The sequence below is a fragment of the Triticum dicoccoides genome, chromosome 6A, assembly GCF_002162155.2.
Source record: "Triticum dicoccoides isolate Atlit2015 ecotype Zavitan chromosome 6A, WEW_v2.0, whole genome shotgun sequence".
Classification (NCBI taxonomy): domain Eukaryota; kingdom Viridiplantae; phylum Streptophyta; class Magnoliopsida; order Poales; family Poaceae; genus Triticum; species Triticum dicoccoides.
In genome coordinates, this window is record NC_041390.1 from 539,544,796 (window position 1) to 539,565,368 (window position 20,573).

Sequence of the window (20,573 nt, forward strand, 5' to 3'; positions counted from 1 at the left end):
TAAAAATAAAATTTTTAACACATGTGAACCGCAGATTTTCTGATCCAACGGGAGCGCACGGGCACGCGTGATCTCAGTCTCTAGAGCTGGCTACCATTCTGGCCGCAGACGACGCCCCCGGGCGAGTCAGTCGAGCGACGGAGCGCCACGTCGCCCACGCGCTGGCGTCGGCCGATACATCGCCATTGGCGACTTTCCGTCCAAAATTAATGAGTCGTGGAGCAAGTCAACATTGACGCTGGACCGACGTGCGTGATCGATCGATCGATCGGCTGGTAAGGTAAACTGTTGCGGCAAGCAAGCAACCCAAAAGCAGCCAGCGAAGCGAGACAAGTCAGTAACGAGAGGTCAGTGCACAGCCTCCCGGCCGGCTGCCTGCGCTTATAAAGGGCGGTATAAGCAGCTCGAGATGGGATGAGCTCCGCAGGGACGTAAGCTAAGCGAAGCAGCAAGCAGATAAAAGGCCATTATAAGTGGTGGCGCACGCGCGCGCGAGCAGGGAAGGTAGTACGCAGCGGCGGGAAAGGGGAGATGGCGATGGCCAGCGCGAGGAGCAGCCTGGAGATCGTGCCCCACAGCGGCGACCTCGAGGTGCCGCCGGCGGACGTGCCGCGGCAGGACTCGCTCTACCGCGACGCCACCAGGCCCGCGCACGGCGGCCACCATGGCCAGGTATGCATGCATGGCAACGCCGTTGGTGAACCTGCTAGCGCATTGTCATCCTAGTGTCTGTGTTCATCGCCTCGGCCAGTCGGACTGCAAATCTGCATGGTGCCATGGTGCATGCCCATCAGATCGGCCGTGGCTTCTTCCTCCTCTGCCGCATGCCGCATGCGCTGCTCCGTCAAATTAAGCTAGCATTCTCTCCTCCTTCTCCCCGTCGCCCGCCGTTCCGACTGGCCGCCGCCGCCCGTCGCGCGGTTGTGTAGAACGTAACTGAACCCACCACGTACAGTGCCACCGATGAACGGCACTTTTATCCACGAAAACCTTATAAAGTAGTACATTAATAAGTTTAAATCCGTCATCTTGCCAACATCTTTCGCTACTTTTATCCACTTGATAAAGGGGTGCAAAAATGCTGAGCCGAATATCCAGACCTTTCATCTAAGCCTAACATCAAAAGCCGAAGGCCTCTCCGCGCCCAAGCTGAAGCTGCTGGGAGGAGGAGGAAGGAGATAGCGTGTGACCCAGCATGGTGGCACGTAGACATAGGTAGCACGTTCCTACGGCTGTTCGACGTTGTTGAAGAAGTAAGTAACGAGATTTGTCAGACCTGCCGCACGTTGTTTTCCACCACTTGGACTACTCGGGCAGACTTAGTTGTTCTTTATGTCATGCCACCTGCATATGCATGCATGCTCTACCTTCTAGGACGTACTCCGGTAGGAGAATTAATATGTCGATCCAAGTCCAAGCTTGATATATACTGTAAATGTTCCTATCCTGTGTCTGCTGCTGGGTGGAGGAGGAACGACGATCGAGCGTGTGACCGAGCATGGTACGTGCGGTGGTACGTACGTGGAGAGGAAGCATATAGCGCGTTCCTACTGCTGTTCGACGTTGTTGAGCAAGCAAGGAGATTTCTCAGAGTTGCCGTACGTTGTTTTCCACGACTTAGACTATTCGATCGGGCAGACTCATCAAGTTGTTGTTTGTTCTTTATGTTATGCCACCTGCATATGCATGCTCTAGCTTCTAGGTAGTACAAGAACTGACATGTGGGATCCAAGTCCAAGCTAGATACTGTAAATGTTACTCCTACCTATCAAGTTGGACTGCTCGGGGTGTCAAGTTGGTGTTTTACTGTAGTATATGCACATGCATGGAAGAATTGTTAATAGTATCTTGATCCAAGTCCAAGCTTTCATACTGTAAACATTACTCCTGCGCACCAACAGGACAACTGGGTGAGGACGCTGCGGCTGGGATTCCAGTGCGTGGGGATCCTCTACGCCGACCTCGGCACATCGCCGCTCTACGTCTTCTCCAACACCTTCAAATACGGCGTCGGGCACAAGGACGACGTGCTGGGCGTCCTCTCCCTCATCATCTACAGCTTCCTGCTCTTCGCCATGGTCAAGATCATCTTCATCGCGCTCTACGCCAACGACGACGGCGATGGTGCGTGCCAACGATCGTCTCTCACATACAGATCCATGTGTCATCTGAGACCATCATATATCAGTCTGAAGTCTGAACACCTACGCATGCTGCTAATTGTCTCCATGCCATGAACTCGATTGTTCAGGTGGAACGTTCGCGCTCTACTCGCTGATCTCGAGGTACGCGAGGGTGGCGCTGATCCCGAACCAGCAGGCGGAGGACGACCTCGTCTCCAGCCACCGGCATCTGTCGGCGACGAGGAGGAGGGCGCAGTGGATGAAGAACCTGCTGGAGACGAGCAAGCCGGCCAAGCTCACGCTCTTCTTCCTCACCATCTTCGCCACGGCGCTCGCCATCAGCGACTGCATGCTAACCCCTCCCATCTCCGGTACTCCTCCTCTCTTTCTTACCGTCAGAATGACAGGGGCCTAATAACCTTAATTATATGTTTTTCTAATGAATGAATTGCTTGTGCAAATGTTTCAGTACTATCGGCAGTCAACGGCCTGAGACTGAGAGCGCCTCACCTGACAACAGGTACATAGAAATACAGTACCGAGATGTGTACTAACACGCATTCTCTCCACTTTTCAATCGATTTATATGTGAGTGTTAATAATCCATCAGTTAAACCTGGGAAGTCAAATGGAAAATGTGCCCAGCTCATGGCTACTGTCAGCCATAGCCTGCCCTGTATGGAGACTGCTTGCACATGACACGTACAGTCTCAGATCACGTTTCCCATGAGAGCAAAACTGCAAACCACGACAGTTCAGTTTAAACCAACTAGTTGCAATTTCTGACCGTTTCAACTGGGTATTAATTCCTCTCCACGTTTAGCTCGCAAACTAGTCTTCATGTTATTAATAACCAGATCTAGACCGAGCTGTCAAGAAATATAAATAAATTACCAGATCAGGATCAAGTTTGACATAGGACTTGGGACTTTGAGCGCCAGCCTGTTGCTGCTGACCCCCCTTGGTAGTGTAAAAAACAAGCAAGTGAATCCCCAAAGATCTGGGGAAGGAAACGACCTTGACCGACTTTCACCTACATTTCTACAGACTACAGCTTTTTTCTTTACATAATTTGATTCCTGATGATATGATTTGGTTGCTCTGAACAGATCAGATAGTGTGGATCACAGTGGGTATTCTGATATTGTTCTTCGCGGTGCAACACCTCGGGACCGACAAGATCGGTTACACGTTTGCGCCGCTCGTTGTCGTGTGGCTTCTCCTCATCGCCGGTATCGGGCTTTATAACCTGATCAAGTACGATATCGGCACCCTGAAGGCGTTCAACCCCAAGTACATCTTCGACTATTTCCGAAGGAACAAGAAGAAGGGATGGGTTTCGCTCGGTGAAATCCTCCTTTGCTTTACAGGTAAAAAAAGGCCCCTATCATTCTGATGATAGCATATATGGTACTGCATTCACAATATTCCACACTGGTCAGTTTCAGGGGGTGCTGTACTATTAGCAAAAAATCTTATGAAAACACAATTTGCACACACTGAACTTTTTTTCTGTGGGGACTGGGGAGCATTTACTGAACTTGACAGAGTTGTTCTTTTGTGACAGGCACGGAAGCCCTCTTTGCTGATCTAGGATACTTCAGCATAAAGTCAATTCAGGTATAAATGAACATCCTCTTTGACTGCCACAATTACACTACATGATGCATTACACAATATTGAGGGATAATGATATATATTTAGACAGAGGATTCCTTGACCACTTCAAAGTTTGAAGCTCTCTTCTTATAACTGTAAAAAAGATGATTAGGAAGATTTCCTTTGACTGCCAAGGTTCTGAAGATACTCCCACCATTCCACGAGGTTTTTGGTATGGACAGAGTTTATCAGATGGAACTTTGGCTATTGTTTTTAACCCAAACATGTAAACTTGCATAACTAGAAAATACTTCTTTGAAAAAAATTCAAAAATTATATTTGTTTGGAAATCACAATAAGCTTTTCAATAGCGACAGTGAAAATTAAAGAAGCTTGACTACAACTTTCTAGAATGCCATCTATTTTAGATTGGGGTAGTAGAACTATTATGACTTTGTATACCATACACTGTGTTGTTTATTTCCTTAATATGACCATCACCTTTTCAATATGATTAGTGTAGTTTCTTTTACTGACCTGTACATGGTGAACTGTATGTAGGAAATTCTAGTACTTTCCAAGAATATACTATATGAAGACTGAACTAACATTTTTCCCCCTGTTTCAGCTGAGCTTTAGCTTTGGCTTACTCCCCTCCGTGTTGCTCACTTATATTGGGCAAGCAGCTTACGTCAGGACGCACATGGACGACATGATAATATCCAACGCTTTCTTCGAATCCATTCCAAGTATGTAATCGACAAGATACCTTACTAGTGTATACAGTACTACTATTCTGTAAGCCGTGCATCAGAAACTAATTAAAATTTCATGTGCAATTCCAGGCACTTTGTTCTGGCCGACGTTCGTTCTCGCGCTTCTAGCTTCAGTCATCGGAAGCCAAGCCATGGTCTCGTGCGCCTTCGCAACCATGTCACATCTGCAAACACTTAGCTGCTTCCCGAGGGTGAAGATACTGCGCACGTCAAGGCGTTACTCGGGCCAACTCTACATCCCTGAAGTCAACTTCTTCCTTTGCGTGGCTTCTTGTGTCGTCACCATAAGCTTCAGGACAACCGGTTTCATCGCCAAGGCACATGGTAAGAAATGCATCCAACACATGATTGAACAGAAAATATAGTTTCAAATAGCGGGTCATGCCTCTTAGCGGTGGATCCCTTCTAAACGTAACAGTGTGCTATTTAAAATGTGTGTTCATGTGTTTGGACCAAAGTCTCTTAGCCCAGGATCTCTTCTAAACGCTATAGCGTGCTATTTAAAACCATGACAGAAATCTATGCATGCTTATCTCTGTGGCCTAATGGACATGACGCGTGCTTGAACAGAGATCTGCGTGGCTCTTGTGATGGTGATCACGACGCTGTTGATGACGATCGTGATGCTCCTGGTGTGGAAGGTGAATATCTGGTGGATTGCCGCTTTCTTCGTCGTCTTCATGTCCACGGAGACCGTCTACCTGTCGGCGGTGCTGTACAAGTTCACACAGGGCCCCTACTTCCCGCTGGCCATGTCGGCGGTGCTCATGGTGATCATGATCGTGTGGCACTACGTGCACGTGAAGCGGTACAAGTACGAGCTCCAGCACACGGTGTCGCCCGACGAGGTGAAGCACCTCCTCGAGCGCCACGACCTCAAGCGGGTCCCGGGGCTCGGCCTTTTCTACACGGAGCTAGTGCAGGGCATCCCGCCCATCTTCCCCCACCTCATCGAGAAGATCCCCACCGTCCACTCCGTCATCGTCTTCATCTCCGTCAAGCACCTGCCCATCCCGCACGTTGACGTTCAGGAGCGCTTCCTCTTCCGGCAGGTGGAGCCCAAGGAGAGCATGGTGTTCCGGTGCGTCGCTCGGTACGGCTACCGGGACACCCTCGAGATGGCCGGCGACTTCGTGGCCACCCTCGTCGAGTACCTGCAGTACTATGTCCGGGACCTCAGCCTCTACTGCACGGCCGAGCCGCTCAGAACAAGCTACCCTAGCATTCGGATCGATAGCTTCAGATGGGAGAAGAAGCCCTCGGGGCGCTCAGGGCGCTCGGGGCATGGCCATGGCATCCATGCCGAGGAGATGCTTACACCAATCCAGTCCTTCTCTGAGCTCACGATGCATCAAGTTGGTATGAGCAACCGGCTGCCGCAATTTCAGGTGAACAATCTACACGCCAACTACAAGCTATATTCTCTTATCAAGAATTAGTTGCATTTCTCATCTATACTCTACATTATTGGCTGGATCTGATTTTTGGTACTTGTTCTCACATTGAACTAGACGGCCAAGATGAACCTAGAGGAGATGTTGAGAATTGAGGAGGACCAAAAGGTGATCCAACGGGAGGTGGATAATGGTGTGGTGTACATACTTGGGGAGACCGAAGTGGTGGCCAAGCCCCACTCCAACCTCCTTAAGAAGATTGCCGTAAACTACATCTTCGACTTCCTACGGAAGAACTCTCGAAAAGGGGAGAAGATGTTGTCCATTCCACGCGGGCAACTTCTCAAGGTTGGTATCACATATGAAATATAAATTTACAGAGCAAGCAGACGGATTATGTGCACAAAGGGTCCGTGTAGATATGTGCACCATGCATGCCGAAGACTTCATGTGTTGGTTCATGGAATTGATGGGCGTGCGAACATACGTCTGTGGGGCAGCAGAATGAATGTATTTCATATGTACAAGAACGTATGTCTGCGGAGTAGGCATCTTATTAGTCATGTCGGCTATGTATTTTTCCTCCTCTTGTCATGTATGCGTGATGTCGGTTGTGTGCATCCTAAGTATGTAAAGGCTAGATGTGAACTCATTGTGCTTGTATCCCCTTGATGTGACTTTATAAGTTCATAAAAGCGCCCTTTTACCAAGTGAAAGACGTATATCTATGGGGCTAGACAGAGAGCTGTCTAGTAAGGAATTGCGTCAGGTATTATTATTGCACACTATGTACCACATATTGTTGCTAAGTCTACCAACCTTCAGTTGATATACTCCCTTGGTAAAAAAATATAAGAGCGTTTATAGATCACTGAAGTAGTGATATAAACACCCTTATATTTCTATTTTCTTTATAGAGCGAGTAGTTTCTAACAACCTAAATGAGTTGTTCAAGAAGATGACCTTGGATGTTAGGGGGAGACCAATTAAGATAATGGTCGCATGCCGCATGCATTAGGGCAAAGATGATGGTTAAGTACAATGGGAGGAAAATTGGTGGAGAAAATCTAGATGGTAGATAACCTCTACTTATACATAGAAAAAACATAAGAGGCCAAGGGGACTAGGAACTACAAGTATTTGCGTGTTGGTCCTAATGCGTGGCAAGTAAGAAGTGGGGAAAAAAGCATATTTTGTGAATCTGGTAGACTGAACATGTTCAGTGGGGGAAAAAGCAACACCTTATCACCATGTTGGTTAAGCCATATATAAATCAAACCAACACCCTCAAGACTTTGTCCATGAGTTATTCAAAATGCCAATGTACATACTTGAAAGCATACAAGCCACTGATATACCGTGTACCTAGCCCAGATGCATGGACGAAGACTGATACGAGAGACATTGACCCTCCTATTTTCAAAGAGGAAAAGGGCATAGAGCGAACCAGATGAAGGAAGGGACAATTTGAAGTCCCAAAACCCAGAGATACATCTATACTAGGAACAATAATTTATACTCACATCCATTTGAGCGACAAGTAATATGAACCGGAGGAAGCAGTAACGACAAGAGACAAAGCCATATGTACACCAGTTATGAAGTTCCATGGTGGGGACTGCAGTTGAGGAAACATAAACACAAGGTATTAAGCATGTTTATTTTTTGTTTTACTGTCAATGTGTTCCTCTAATGCATCCATTTTATTCTTGCGTTTCAACAAAATAGAAGAAACACAAAGGAGCAATGAAATTCATCATCTGCTCCTACAGCTGCAACCTTATCTTTCCAGAAAAAAAAACTGCAACCTTATCTGATGGATGGGCTGCACTTAATCCTGTGAATGGGTGGCTGGATGTGCTGCATCGTGCAGGGATCGGCTGAAACCGTCGTCCGCGTAGCAGCGTTCATGTTACAAGGGCTCTTCCTCCGAGTGCTGCAGCTACTGGTCCATCTTCTTCACAGCGTGCTCCTACCAAAGCAAGAATAAAAACCATGCAAAATAGCACCACTAATACTCGATCTCTTTCTCTGTTCCTAATGTCTTTCTTCTTCCTCTCCACGCATAGGGAGCAGGCTATTACACCTAAATTCATAATGAGAAGTACTGGCAGTGGCAGAGCAATGAGTGACGAGTAAACAAAAATAGGGGAACATGCAGAAATCTCATCAAACATACCTCAGATCGGGCCGGGCGGTTGACTGCTGGCCTGCTGCAGCTACACAAGGCAGGGTGCCGGGCACGGGGCACCCACTGCCGAGCGTGGACTGGGCGGCCGCGGGCTCCGGCTGGGCGCGCTGACGCCGGGCAGGGGCGGGTCGCCGGCGAATTAGGGCGGCGAGATCGGTGGGAGTGCAGAGCAGTCGAGGGGAATCAGGGAGACGGTTTGTTTTTAATTGATAAATCCCGAAATGTTCGGATTTTAGCATGACAATTCGAACGTTTTTTTTAGTGAAAATTTTAGTTCACACGATATTGGTATACATAAAAAATTTCTGACAAAAAAGGACACAGTTGGCTTGTTTTAACAACTAAAATTGCCACATCGCATCAACAAAATTTGCCATGAAAAAGCATTCGAGATAACATGCATAAAATCCAAACGTTCGAGATTTATCAGGGTATTTTTTTTTCTTTTGAGCAAAAGGCTACGGCGGTTCTTTTTTGAGGGGTTGAAAAAACTTTTGTTTTTTAACACAGTATAGACACAAATGCTCATATATACGCGCATGCACTCATCCTTATGAACGCATACATGCACACCCTATCTCTAAGAGCACTTCCGAAAGACTGAGCTGATATATCATCTTGAGATTTTACGAAGTCATCGTAAACATCTCGTAGTCGATGAGAACATCTCCTCTCGCTAAACATGTATCGTCAGAAATTTTGAAATAAATCAAGGCTAAATACGAGCACCAGAACTTACAGTAATATCTGGTCTTTCTATCGGCCAAACATGCCGACCAAAATTCAGAGCAGTAGCAACTCTACCTAAACTATGTGCTTCGACATTTAAACTTTGTTTCTCATAAAGGCGGAAGTAAGATTTGGCAGGCACACAAGCACTGCGGCACTACACATGACCGTGGCACAAATTTCAATATTTGTAGACACGTGTAGGACGAGGAAGCGTTTTGCTTTTCAGGAGCATTTTCTCCTGCATGAACAGTAATGTAACATTTTCTTACAAATTTGCAGGTAGCATTTAGGATGACATTTTAAGGTAACATTTAGTGTTCAATTTATTTTTTACATAGTCCAAAATGTTTAACCTTTTCTTAGAAATTTGCAGATAGCATTTGAATGTTACTATAAATACATAAAATAAAACTTGGTATTTTTTTGACATTTCAACTATCATTTTTCTGCGCTCCCGGAAGCCAAATTGGATTTCCACATGTAGGACCGATTCTCAAAATGAACCACGCATTAAAAAAGGCCGCATGTAAGTGATTCTCATATACATTGATTTCTTTTTTTTGTCTGTGCAGGACACATCTAAATGTGACATAATTATGTCACATCTAATCTGATGATCACTCTGTTTGTGGTCTATTTTTTTTTCTAGTTTTTTTTATTTCTTATTGTTGCATTATATATTTGTGGAAGCTTAGATGTGATATCTTTAAAAAAACATCTAGATATGAATTAGATAAACTGTTTTTTTTTTAACACGTATACATTGATTTCGTCCCCTTGGCTATGAAACAACAACTCGTATAAATTACGGTATTTCACCTACATCTCACAGTTAAAACTGAAACAATGTCCGGAGTAAAGACGTGAAATCGATCAACATCAATGTGGGTTTAAATCTTTTAAGCCCGACGAGGAGAAGGCGCCGGCACCGCGGCTGGTCCGGGCGCGCCGGAGCGAGGGGCCGGAGCCGGAGCGCTGGCGGTCGTCATGCCGGCCCAGAGGCGGTCGGCGATGACCCGGTTGGCGGCGTCAGAGGTGTGGTACGCGTCCCAGAACACGTACGCCTTGCGGTCGCGGCAGGGCGTCGAGTCCGGCAGGCAGAGGCCGCCGACCTTGGTGTCCACGCCGCAGCACGACGTGTCGGACGTCGTGAACCCTGCAACAAACAGCAGCGCAGAAGAAAAGAAGAGGAGGTCAGGCACGGACCACGACGCACCGGAACGGCTTGGCCGGCGCCGTCGATGTTACCGTACCGTTTCTCTGCGGGTGGTCGATGAGCTCCTTGACGACGGAGTAGCAGTCGGCGAGCGCCATCTGCGCGCCGGGCAGCCTGGCGTTCATGCCGTCGAGCAGCTTCTTGGCGGCGGCGTTGAACTGCACGGCGTAGCTGTTCACCTGGGCTATGCACTCCCCGGTGGCCGACTTGACGCGCTGCGACGGGATGCAGCCCAGCGGGGGCAGCCCGTTGAACGCCACCTTCCGCGCGCCGAGCCCGTACAGCCTCTGCATAGTTAATCAGCGGACTGTCTGTCAAATGGATGCATTCCCGACTTGATAATCGACTCTAGCTTTGTGCATGTCTCTAGTCTGGGACAGTGATCAGATTTGTTTCTTGCCTTGAGCTGCCGGTCTAGAGTGGCGACGAGGAGGCGGATGAACTGGTCGTGCGTGTACGTCGTGCCGTCCGCCATGAACGGCTGCAGGAAGTTGTTGATGTAGTCGTTGCTCCCTGATGCAGACGACCAGATTAATTTATGATGCGCGTGATTAATCCATAAGCTCGTGCGTACTACTTTTTCACGGAGTGAGACGAAGGCAAACGACGTACCGAGACCAATTTGGAACATCGCTGCGTTGACAGTCTCCTCGGCGGCCTCCTTGCCGATCTTGGCGATCGTCGCCCTCTTGACAGTCTCGAAGCACGATATCTGCTCGTCGAACGAGAAGTACTCGACCTGCAAATTGCAATGCCTCATTTAACCGTGTCAGAAAACTCTCCACGGGAGTTACCGATCAGTTTCTGCAGAGGAAAAGTGATTAGCGATGCGGCTCACAAAGTAGACGCCGGTCTCGTTCAGAATGCCGGCGCCACCAGACGCGAAGTTGACGCCGGCGAGGAAGTCGTCGTCGGCCAACGACAAGGAGAGGAACGGCGGCGGGGGCGGGATGCCAAACTTGGCAGCTGCATCAGTCGTACCCAAAGCATCAGTCCATACGATTCAGGAGTTAATTAACATTGACACTTAGCTGGTGACTTACCCATGTAGTCTCCGATGGTTCTTCCATTGGTGAACCTCCCGGTGGCGACGCCGTTGGGGTAGTCGATGCCGTACCAGGGGTAGTTGGACCTGGCGAGGGAGAGCTGGAAGTAGTTGTTGTTCCCCACGTCCGACATCGAGTCGCCGAACACGTACGTCACCGGGCCCTTGGTCGCCGTGCCACCGGCGACCCAACAATGTGCGGCTGCGGCGACGATGGCAATGCCGACGACGAGCGCGCGGAGAGCTGCCATTGCTTGTTGCTTTGGTACAGTACTCCCTGACCGAAGAACACACACAAGCGTCTGTGTGTTGGTGCTGATTTGCATGGCGGGGCGGCGCCGATTTATATATAGTGCGGCACAAAACCGTGGCTCGTCTAGAAGGTCGGGTTATTATAGTGAAAAACGGGTCTATAGTTTTCCGGCCAGCTTGAGTTGAGTGTAGTGCGATGAACGGCAATACTGCGAGCTCACGGCTAGCCCGGTGTGGCGGCCGCGCGGGCAAACGAGAAAACAGAGGAGTTGGCCGTGCGAGCAGACGTGGTAGCTGAGGTGGTTGAAGAAGAATGACGCACTGCACTGTGTTGTTGCTAGAAGCAATTTTGCTTTGCTTGAATCGAGAACGTGAAAAACAGCTCCCTGGTGGGTGCGAACGTTGCAAACCTGCTGCAACCGGACAAACGAGAAATTTCCGGATTTTTTTTCCTCTTAGGGAGGAGTAAGATACGGTCGGGAAAAAGGGACTTGTCAATCCTTCAATTGAGACTGTGCACTCTATCTATGAGAAGGTAGATAAGGATGAAAACCATTAATCCCCTCCTAATTGAACGTAAGGGTTCCTTGGAAAATGTTGAGCAGGAGACTTAAAACTCTCGGGAAATTGTCTTGCCTAGCTAAGAGACATTAAAGACAGGAGCATGTGTCATCACAAAAAAGAAGAAGACAAGAGCATGTGAGAGGTAACCCATGTTATCCTTTTGTTTCCTTTGTTTGTCAATGAGGATGTTGCTCTTCCTGTCAAAAAAAAGAAGAAGAAGAAAAGGGTGTTGATCTTTGTAACCATTTTGTTTTTATGTTTTTTTCTTAATGAAGTGCCAAGGATTGCCTTTACCATGTTAAGTTTGTAAGTCTGTGAGTTGTTCTGCTGAAACAGAAAGTTTGCTGCTAGGTTTTATTTTGTCACGGTCTCTACACAGTAAGCATAGATAAGTGCTTTGTTTTTTACGGGGATACGTAAATGCTTTGTTAGGTGGTAAGTTTTTAGTTTTTGGAAGTTACATAGGTATGGATATTATTTATGTCTTGTGACGCCCTCGATTCAATACACTAATCATACACGCAAATGTGTACGATCAAGATCAAGGACTCATAGAAAGATATCACAACACAACTCTAGACGCAAATTAAATATAATACAAGATTTATATTACAAGCCAGGGGCCTCGAGGGCTCGAATACACAAGAGTCAGCGGAAGCAACAATATCTGAGAACAGACATAAGTTAGACAAGTTTTGCCTTAAGAAGGCTAGCACAAAAGCAACATTGATCGAAAAGGCAAGGCCTCCTGCCTGAGAGCCTGCTAACTAATCCAGGTCGTCAGCGGCTGTCATGTAGTAGTAGGCACCCTGGGGGTAGTTGTAGTCATCAGTGGTGTCGTCTAGCTCCTGGGATCCGTCATCTGGTCGCAACAATCGGCTATAGGGGAAAAAGAGGTAGCAAAGCAACCGTGATCAGTACTCATCCAAAGTACTCGCAAGACTTACATCAGATCTAAACTAAGTATGCATCTGTATCAAAGAAAATGGGCTATATCTGTGGACTAAACTACATAATGCTAGAAGAGAAGGGGAAATCCTAGCCTATCGAAGACTAGCATCTTCAAGCATCTTCAAGCATCTTGCAGCATATAGAAGAGTACAGATCAACTTAATGTAAAGTAGTAGTAGTGTTATCAACCTCGGCCATAGATCCTTTCTCGACTCCCTGCAAGAAAGCAATCCCAGAGCCATACTATCCAGTTATCACCTCAAGTATCCAGTTCTAGTTGTATCAATCGGGATACAACTCCGATCGCCCGTTACCGTAGGACAGGCTATCGATAGATGTTTTCTTCCCTGCAAGGGTGCACCAACTTACCCACCACACTCGATTAACTCCGGCCGGACACACTTTCCTGGGTCATGCCCGGCCTCGGCCAAACAATACGCCGCAACCCGACCTACGCTTAATAGAGAGGTCAACACGCCGGACTAAACCTATGCCCCCAGGGGTCATAGGCCATCGCCCCGGGAACTCCTGCATGTTGCGGACGTGGTCGGTGAGTAGACCTAGCTACCTCCTTAAAAAGGCAGGAGCTTACTAGTCCAACCCGGCGCGCGCCACTCAGTCGCTGACGTCTAATAAGCTTCGGCTGATGCATACGACGCAGAACGCCCATACAGTGCCCATGTGATGGTTAGTGCTATCAGGCTAGAGGCCCCTCAGATCAAATATCCAAACCGTTAGTGTGTTGGTAGTGCGGCCACGAGCAAAGACTCACGAAAGATGTGACCCCGTCGCCCCGTCTCGAGTACTTGCGGCAAGGGCTAAGAATGCCCGGCCACGCCTCGTAAGTATCTCGCGGGCACCTTCCAGGTCAACCCGTCTCCACATCACTCGCGGGTACCCCTCAGGGTCGACCTGCCTTTCCAAGTAACAGTTGTAAAGTCCAAGTATCCGTGTTTCCAAACATCAAGGGGAAAACCAGAGGAATCACCCCTGGTGAATTCCACTCGATGTAATCATCAAGGTGAACGTAATAGGATCCACCCTCGAAGTTCATACTTGAGGGGTTTCACGACAGAGACGTATCGAAAGTGGTTAAGGAAGAAATCACCCTCAATGACCACGACCGAATAGCTACAATACAGAGGTCTCATCAGCAGTGATGTAAGAGGTTCAACCCTCAGCACTCGATGGTAACTCTGCAGAGTCGTACAACTAGGGGGTGATGTGCGGTCTCGGGGCCTAGACGTCGATCATGTTTATCGAGTCATCGAACATAAAGCGGGGCAACTGGGACAAGGTGGGGGTCACTGATGGATCACTAACCAACCTATACTAAGCAGTTTAGGATAAGCAGGTAAGGTAACAATAAGCAGGTAACAATAAACAGGCTATGCATCAGAGTAGGATCATACAGAAAGCAATAGCAGTTCTAATGCAAGCATGAGAGGGAAAGAAATGGGCGATACCGGAATGCTCAAGGGGGGTTTGCTTGCCTGGAAGCTCTGCGGAAAAGGAAGAAGTGTCGTCGACGTAGTCGATCACAAGGTCATCAACATCGATGTTGGGGTCTACCGGAGAGAAGAGGGGGAAAACAATAAATATAAAGCAAACAAAGCATCACAAAGCATAACATGGCAATATGCTGTGCCGGGTGTGACCAAACATATGGCTACATGATATATGTAAAGGGGGAATTCAACCGGGAATGTTTTCCCGGTTCCGGACCTGTGTAAGACAGATGCCCGGAGGGGGAATGTTCCATGTTCAGATAGTTAGAGGCATCTGACAGGTATGTGGGTAGCGTATTCGGGTTCGTCTCGTTTTTCTGAGCAACTTTCATGTAGAAAACATTTTCATCTGAGTTACGGTTTATTTTCTACAAATTTTCAAAGACTAAACCATTTTCTAGGATTAATTAAATTAACAAAAAAGAATTACTATGTCAGCATGACATCACTGTGACATCAGCAGTAAACAGGACGGCTGACCAGGTCAAACTGACCAGTGGGTCCCACCTGTCATAAAGAGTGGGGCTAACAGGGGTTTATTTTAATTAGACAGAGTTAATTAGCAGTAGGGCCCCACATGTCAGTGACTGATTAGGCTAATTAATTAGTTTCATTTATAAAAACGTTATAATTAGTTTAATTACGTGGTGGGGCCCCCATGTCAGTGCCACTAGGGTGCCCAATCAGCACGTTGACTAGGTCAACGTAGTCAATGGGGCCCCATGGCCCACTGGCAATGACCCAGGGGGTGGCCCCAGGTGTGCCAGCTCAACGAAGCCGCCGGAGTAGCTCCGGCGAGCTCGCGCGCAGCGGCTGAACACCGGCGAGCGTTGGGATTCGTCTACGGGACACCAAATCGAGTGTTGTTTCTTGCTTTCGGACGAGAAGAGTGCCCAGCGTCTATCTACGTCGTCGGAACACGCGGGGATGGCCGGAAACAACGCCGGTGATGAGCGTGGCGGACAACAGTTCGGCGTGGACGGGGATCTCCCTACGGGGCTCCAAAACAACCGCGGCTGGTCGTGTTCGAACGCGGTCTCGATGCCGCATCGCGTGGTGTGGTCGGTTGGACTCGGGGGTGACCGGAAATGCGCCGGCGACGAGTGGAGGCGGCGATGGTTTTCGAGCGCACGACACAACGGAGCAGCAGCGCACTAAAGCGTGAACTAACGGGTGCGGGAGGTGCTACGCATTGCGGGGAACACGACGCGCACGGGCTTGTGACCACTTGGTCGCCAGAGCCACGCCGGCGACGAGCTCGGGCGGAGCCGCGTTCGGGCACGACGTGGAGGAGGAGCTACGGCGGTGGAAAGGTTTGGGAAAGAGAGGGGAAAGGAGCGCATGCTCACGGTGCTCCTGCAGGTGTGCTCAAGTGGGCTCAGGGAGGGCTTGGTGCGGCGGCTTCGGCGGCGAAGCTCGTCGGAGCAGAGGAGGAAGACGGCGGCATCGTGGGCGTTGCGGTGGCTCCGAGCTCCAACGAGGCGCACCAGTCGAAGCAGCGAACGACGGCGGCCCTTGGAGACGCAGTGGGGCGGCGAGGTGGGCACGGTGGCCGTGGCTAGGCCGGAGCCATGGCGGCGGGCGCGCTCGAGATTGAGCGAGAGGAGAGGAGAGAGGTGGAGAGGACGAGGGGGGTGGGAAAGACAGGAGAGGAGGGGAGTGAGGCGTTGGGGCCTTATCCCCTCTCCGGCGTCCTGGAGTACGGGGCGGCGCGCCCGGTCCGGCGAGGACGAGCGGGACGCGCCGTGTCGGACGAACAAAGAGAGGAGGGGGTTGACCGAGGAGGACGAGTGGGCCGCCCTGGGTGAGGGGGCGTTGGGCCGGCCCAGGTGGGCTTGGCCCGAGGGGGCAGGGGGAGACTTTTCCTTTTTCTCTTTTTTTCAGTAGCTTTTTCTTTTTCTTTTTAGCCAATAATGACTTGCAAAATTATGCCACTGGCCAAAACAATTTCAAAGAATGAAAGTGCACTGCCACAAAAAGATTGTGAGACTTTTGAAATAGTTTGCCAAATTTATAAATTAAAAAGGCATTTAACTTATTGCTTGGGTCACTATTTTAGGCAGCTTAGGCCACTTAAACCCTTTGCAAAAATGTTGGTTCACCACCAATATTAGTTGTGGATTATTTGGCACATGATGAACATTTTAGTTTTCATGTTTGAGAAATTTTTAATTTCACTCAGATTTTGAAATTGAATTCAACTGGAATTTGAAATGAGAGAGAACCAAGGATGATCAAACACTTGTTTAGCAAAATGATTAACTTAACCCCAGGGGTTACTGTAGCATCATTACACAGGGGTGTTACAACTCTCCTGCTCTAAAAGAAATTCTCGTCCCAAGAATTAAGAGGTAGAAGGGAAAAGATCGGGGTATTCAGCCCGGAGGTTATCTTTGCATTCCCAAGTGGCTTCATCTTTAGTATGATTCGACCATTGCACCTTGAGAAACTTGGTAACCTTCTGGTGGGTTCGACGTTCATCTTCTTCAAGAATGCGGATCGGATGCTCTTTGTATGTGAGATCATCTTGAACTTCAATCAATTCTGGATCCACTTCATGTTCCGGATCCTTGAAGCATCGACGAAGTTGCGACACGTGGAAGACGTCATGGACGTGAGAGAACTGAGGTGGCAACTCCAATTGATAAGCCACCAGTCCACGACGGGCGAGGATGCGGAAGGGACCAATGTAGCACGGAGCTAGCTTGCACTTGACTCCGAACCGATGAGTGCCTCTCAAAGAAGTGACACACAGATAAGCTTGTTCACCAGGTTGATAAGTTAAACCCCAGTGTTTCCAGTCATAGTTGCTCTTCTGGTGGGACTGGGCCGCCTTGAGATTATCCCAGACAATGTGAACCTGCTCTTCAGCTTGTTGAATAATGTCTGGATCAATAAGCGTCCGTTCCCCAGTTTCTGACCAATTCAGAGGGGTTCGGCACTTACATCCATAAAGCACTTCGAAGGGTGCCATCTTCAAACTAGCTTGATAACTTTTGTTATAAGAGAGCTCCGCATAAGGGAGAGATTCTTCCCACTTTTTGCCGAAAGAAATAACACAAGCCCGAAGGATGTCTTCAAGAATTTGATTGACTCGCTCGACTTGGCCTTGGGATTGGGGATGATAAGCGGTGCTCCAGGTAATATGAGTTCACATTGCCTCTTGGAAACTATCCCAGAACTTTGAAGTGAATATACTGCCACAGTATGAACTGATCTCCTTCGGAATGCCGTGGAGTGACACAATTCGGGAGATATGCAAGTTTGCTAATTGACTAGCAGTGATTGTCTCCTTGACTGGCAGAAAGTGATCAACCTTCGAGAATTGGTTGATAACGGCGAAGATAGCATCGTTACCTTTATGAGACTTGGGAAGGCCAGTGACAAAGTCCATTTGGATCTTATCCCACTACCATTCAGGAATCGGAAGCAGTTGTAGAAGTCCAGCCGGTTTCTGATGTTCTGCTTTGACACGACTACAAACGTCACATTCTTCAATATATCGAGCAATGTCTTGCTTCATCTTGGACCACCAATACTTCTGACGAATGTCTAAGTACATCTTGGTACTTCCCGGATGAATAGAGAGACGGGTGTCATGCACTTTTTTCATCACCTTCTCTGTCATAAGCTCGAACCGGGGTACTACAATGCGATCTCTGAAGTACAAGGTTCCGTCTTCACCAAGTGAAATCTCTTGATTTCTCTAAGGCAAGATCCTTTTTCATTAGATCAACATGAGCATCTTTAGCTTGAGCAGACTTGATTGCTTGCAGAAGAGTTGGTTCCAAGACAAGGTTATTCGGAGAACCCTGTGGAACTAGTTGAAGGTTCAGCTTGCATAGCTCTTCATAAAGGCGGGGTTGAGCTTTGTAGACCATGTGATTATTGCAATAAGACTTACGGCTCAGGGCATCGGCCATTACATTAGCCTTACCAGGGGTATAGGATATACCGTAGTTGTAGTCAGCAATAGCTTCCATCCATCGTTGCTGACGTAGGTTCAGATCTGGCTGAGTAAACAGGTACTTCAGACTCTAATGATCGGTGAAGATCTCGCAACGATTACCAAGAAGGTACTGTCGCCATAGCTTCAGTGCATAGATAACCGCAGCAAGCTCGAGGTCGTGAACTGGGTAGTTCTCTTCATGAGGACACACTTGACAGGAGGCATGAGCAATCACTCTACGCTCTTGCATTAGGACACAACCTAATCCTTGTCGTGAAGTGTCGCAACAGATACGAAGTCCTTGCGAGAATCAGGGGGAGCAAGCACTGGGGCAAAAGTCAGCTTGTCCTTGAGTGCCTGGAAACTCTCTAGACACTTTTCAGTCCAATCAAACTTAACGCCTTTGTGTAGCAGATTGGTCAGTGGCTTGGCGATCTTGGAGAAGTTCTCGACAAAGCGACGACAATAGTTGGCTAGTCCGAGAAAGCTTTTGACTTGCTTGACAGTCTTCGGAGGGGTCTAGTCAAGAATAGCTTGCACTTGCTCTGGGTTGACGGCAATACCATCCTTGGAGATGACATGCCCAAGGTAGGTTACTTCGGGAAGCCAGGATTCGCACTTGGAATACTTGGCATAAAGTTGATGTTCTCAAAGCTTCTCTAGAACAAGTCGAAGATGTTCAACATGTTCTTCTCTGTTCTTCAAATATACCAGGATATCATCCAGATAGACTACGACGAACTTGTTAAGGTAATCCATGAATATGTAGTTCATCAGACGGGAGAATGTGGCTGGAGCATTGGTCAAGCCAAAAGACATGACGGTGTACTCGTACAAACCATAGCGAGTGACGAATGCGGTCTTTGGAATATCCTCTTCACGAACACGGATCTGGTGGTAACCCAACCTCAAGTCGAGTTTATAGAATATCGATGAACCAGCTAGTTGATCACAGAGATCATTGATCCGAGGAAGGGGATATTTGTTCTGAATTGTAGCTTGGTTGATAGGACGGTAGTCTTGGACCAAACGGTTCGTTCCATCCTTCTTCTTCACAAAGAGAGAAGGTGCTCCCCAAGCAGCGAAACTTGGACGAATGAAACCACTACGAAGAGATTTTTCAATTTCCTCCTTAAGTTCAAGGAGTTCATGAGGTGGCATCTTGTAGGGTCATTTGGCAATAGGAACGGTGCCTGGTTTCAAGTCGATGACAAACTCAACAGCCCGGGCAGGGGGTATTCCTGGAAGTTCTTTTGGAAAGACATCTAGGAAGTCGCGAACAACTGGAATCTTTTCAATTTCCTTAAGAGGTGCTGCGTTCAACGCATTCAAGACATAAAGTCGTGCTTCAGCATTTTGAACCAAATGAGAATTGTAGCTTGCTATCTCATTTGAAGGGTGTAGAAGGTGGACGGTTTTAGTGGCGCAAACGATAGAAGCCGTATGTGCTTTCAACCAATCCATTTCTAGAATGAGGTCAATATTGGAAGACTTCAGAATAACGGGGGAGGCAAAAAATTCCAACCCTTCGATTTCAACTAAAACATTGTGGCTAATCATGGAGGTTTGGCATTGGCCCGCAAGGGTTTTTACCACTAGTGGAGTGTGCATCTCTTCGTATTTAATGCCATGCATGAATGCAAAATCTTCTGATATGAAAGAATGTGATGCTCCTGAATCGAATAAAACAGAAGCCGGTACTGAATTAATGAGAAGAGTACCCATCATAGTGGCAGGCTGGTCTTGAGCTTCATTCAGATCAATATGATTAGCCTGACCACGACTATAAGGCCTGGCATTGTTATTATGGGGCTGATTGTTACGGCCAGTTGAAGGCAGAGCCAGCTGACTCCTTTTCTAATTGCACTCTTTGGCAAGGTGACCTGGATGGCCACATCTGAAGCACATACCATCATTGAGGTTGGGAGCAGGAGCTTGGGGTGGTACAATTCGAAGAGGCTGCCTCTGCGGTGGAGGAGGCAGACAAGGTGTAGCATAGGACTGTCTTGGTGTAGGTGCAGTTGGAAGATACATGTTGTGGGGAATCCATATCCGACGCTTCTGCGCTGACGGGCCCGAAGATGAGCCAGCGTCACGGCTGCGCCTGAGGGATCCCTGGTGTTCCTGAAGACCAGTCTCAACCTGAATAGCCTTGTTCACCAAAGTGGCGAAATCAACAAAGTCATGAACGAGCAGTGCTAGCTTGCTATCCGGGTGAAGTCCCTCACGAAACTTCTCTTGCTTACGAGCATCAGTAGCAATGTCTTCTTTAG

At 48.1% G+C, this 20,573-nt stretch overlaps 2 protein-coding genes across 2 annotated transcripts; one reads left to right on the forward strand and one right to left on the reverse strand.

The window, feature by feature from the left end:
- Positions 1 to 430: 430 nt before the first annotated feature.
- On the forward strand, positions 431 to 6,583 carry LOC119317774 (probable potassium transporter 16). Its single transcript, XM_037592272.1, has 10 exons — positions 431 to 672; positions 1,902 to 2,124; positions 2,252 to 2,494; positions 2,593 to 2,643; positions 3,233 to 3,493; positions 3,691 to 3,743; positions 4,351 to 4,471; positions 4,568 to 4,822; positions 5,069 to 5,886; positions 6,010 to 6,583. The coding sequence occupies exons 1-10, from the start codon at positions 532 to 534 to the stop codon at positions 6,262 to 6,264; spliced, it is 2,421 nt and encodes an 806-aa protein (XP_037448169.1). The 5' UTR covers positions 431 to 531; the 3' UTR covers positions 6,265 to 6,583.
- Positions 6,584 to 9,551: 2,968 nt separating this feature from the next.
- Positions 9,552 to 11,373, reverse strand: LOC119319598 (GDSL esterase/lipase At5g37690-like). The gene is made up of 6 exons (XM_037594049.1): positions 11,075 to 11,373; positions 10,870 to 10,997; positions 10,644 to 10,770; positions 10,432 to 10,544; positions 10,069 to 10,318; positions 9,552 to 9,971 (listed from the first exon to the last, which is right to left on the reverse strand). The coding sequence occupies exons 1-6, from the start codon at positions 11,325 to 11,327 to the stop codon at positions 9,715 to 9,717; spliced, it is 1,128 nt and encodes a 375-aa protein (XP_037449946.1). The 5' UTR covers positions 11,328 to 11,373; the 3' UTR covers positions 9,552 to 9,714.
- Between the last annotated feature and the right edge of the window lie 9,200 nt (positions 11,374 to 20,573).